At 74.3% G+C, this 2,294-nt stretch overlaps 1 protein-coding gene across 1 annotated transcript; it reads left to right on the top strand.

The window, feature by feature from the left end:
- Positions 1-410: 410 nt before the first annotated feature.
- On the top strand, positions 411-1,791 carry MNEG_16435 (putative WRKY transcription factor 2; the record flags this gene model as incomplete). The annotated part of the gene is made up of 2 exons (XM_014035095.1): positions 411-1,426; positions 1,668-1,791. Coding segments are annotated over 2 exons (1,140 nt in total), but the record flags the coding sequence as incomplete, so codon positions are not given.
- Positions 1,792-2,294: the final 503 nt, after the last annotated feature.

The following is a 2,294-nucleotide window of genomic DNA, read 5'->3' as shown; positions in this document are numbered from 1 at the left end:
GGCGGCGGCGGCGCGGGCGCGCCGCCGTCGCCGCCGGCGCTGTTCGCCGGGCTGACGTTCGGCGGCAAGGGGCCGATAAAGCAGCTGGTGACGGCCGAGCAAGACAGCAAGCCGGCGCTTCGAATTGCGGAGGTGTTGAGAGAGGAGAAGCGGTGAGTGGCAATTCCGAACCTGCTGAGGGCCGAGGGCGGCCTTGAGTGTGGAGGGTGCAGGGGTAGGGCCCGAGCGAGGTGGCGCGGCGGCCGGGCTGGGCCGCCGTCAGTATCCGCCGCATGCAGCGGCCACGTGCAGTGCTTCAACGCCCGCATGTGCATGCGTCGGCCGCGCGGCTCTCGGGTGATGCCGCACCCTGCCATGCGGCCTGCCGCGCGCCCCCGCGCAGGAAGCAAGAGGCGGCGCAGCAGGCGGCCATGATGGCGGCGCTCCAGGGAATGGGCGGCATGGGTGGCATGGGCGGCATGGGTGGCATGGGCGGCATGGGCGGCATGGGCGGTATGCCGATGTCTTTGATGATGCCGCAGCTGCAGCAGCCGGCGCCAGATGCCGACGTCGCACCCACCAGCGGCGGCGGCGGCGGCGCGCCAGAGGACGGCGCAGCGGCGGCGGCTGCCGGCCCGCCGGACGGCGGGCATGATGCGGGCCCCGGCGAGCGCGCGGCGGCCGCCGTTGCTGCGGCTGCGGCGGCGGCGGAGGCGGCGGGGGAGCGGGAAAACGGGGAGGAGCAGGCGGCGGCCACGCCGTCGGGCATGGCTGTGGATGAAGAGGAGGGCGCGGAGGGGCAGGTCGCCCCTGAGGAGCAGCAGCAGCAGCAGCAACAGCAGCGGCGGCCAAGGCAGCAGCAGGGCGGGGAGGAGATAGAGTGCGACGAGGGGCTTGACAGCGGCGAGGGCGACGAGCAGCGGCGGGCCGGCGGCGGCGGCGCCGACGCCGAGGCAGACGGCGAGCAGCGCAACGGGGCCGCGGCGGGCGGCGACGGCGAGGGCGCCGACGGCGGCGGCCCGACGCCGCGCGCCCACAAGCGGGAGCGGTCCGGCGGGCCGGGCGACGACCAGGCGCCGCACGCTGGCGCGCTGCTCGCGCCGCACCTGCAGCCCATGACGCCGTCCCTCATGGGCGCGTTCATGAACCCGATGCTCGGCCCGATGGGGCAGATGCAGATGATGGGACCGGGCGGGCTGCAGCTCGGGATGGGACCCATGGGGGGCCCCATGTTCCCCGCTATGCTGGGCCCTATGGGCGGCGGGCTCATGGGCCCGGGCGACATGGCCATGGCGCTCGCGATGGGCGGCGGGCCGCACGGCGGCGAAGAGGATGATGAGGACGATATGGGCGGCGGCGGTGGGGGCCGGGGGGAAATGTACCATGGAGGAGAGGGCGGGTCGCTCAGCCGGCTGGTGGATCTGTCCAGTGCGGACGACGGGTACAAGTGAGGGCATACACACATGCGCGCGCATGCTTGCGCGCGCGGCAGCCTTGGGCGGCGGCGCGGCGGCCCCGCGTCGGCCCGCGGCTGCCGAAGGCGGCGCGGCTGCGGGGCTGGCTGGCTCATGGCCCTGCCAAATGGCGGACAGCCTGAGCACTCGGGGCGCCTGTGGCCCGAGCACTCGCGCCGCTGGCGCCGCCCCTCATGCGCACGCCGACACACACACCCACCCCCACCCCCCCAGGTGGCGCAAGTACGGCCAGAAGACGGTCAAGGGCAACCCCAACCCCCGCAGCTACTACAAGTGCACCCACCCTCACTGCTCGGTGCGCAAGCACGTGGAGGTCTCGTCGGACGACCACTCCAAGGTGCGCGCAGCAAGGATCCAGGGTCCAGGGTTTTGACCGTTGATCATGAAGGGTTTGGGGGTTTCGCCCTGCGGCTTCCCACGCGGCTGCCCGGGGGCCTGACATTAGCTGGTGGTGGTGGGGTTTTGGCGGAGATGTGAGGGCGTCGCCCGGCCAGGGATTGGCAGCGGGACGAGCGAGCGAGGTAAGGGTTGAGAGGAGGGCGCTGCGACGACGGCTGTTGTTGGATCAGCAGCCGTTTGGCAGCGCCGGCGCCTGACGGTCGCTCCGCACGCGCGTGCGCACACCGTCGCCGCCCGCGGCTCCTGCGCAGCTGCTCATCACGTACGAGGGCCGCCACAGCCACGCGCCCCCCAACGGGCTCGGCCGCCGCGACGCGCGCCGCCACGGCGCGATCAGCCCCGCCGCGCGCCTCGCGCTGCGCCGGGAGCAGGCGGCGGCCGCGGCCGCCGCCGCCGCAGCGGCCGGCGAGGACCCGTCCGCATCTGCAGACGCGGCAGAGG

This window comes from Monoraphidium neglectum (genome assembly GCF_000611645.1).
Source record: "Monoraphidium neglectum strain SAG 48.87 unplaced genomic scaffold scaffold06366, whole genome shotgun sequence".
In the NCBI taxonomy this organism is placed as follows: domain Eukaryota; kingdom Viridiplantae; phylum Chlorophyta; class Chlorophyceae; order Sphaeropleales; family Selenastraceae; genus Monoraphidium; species Monoraphidium neglectum.
The sequence above is the reverse complement of the archived record's forward strand: the minus strand, read 5'-3'. Positions and strand labels throughout refer to the sequence as shown.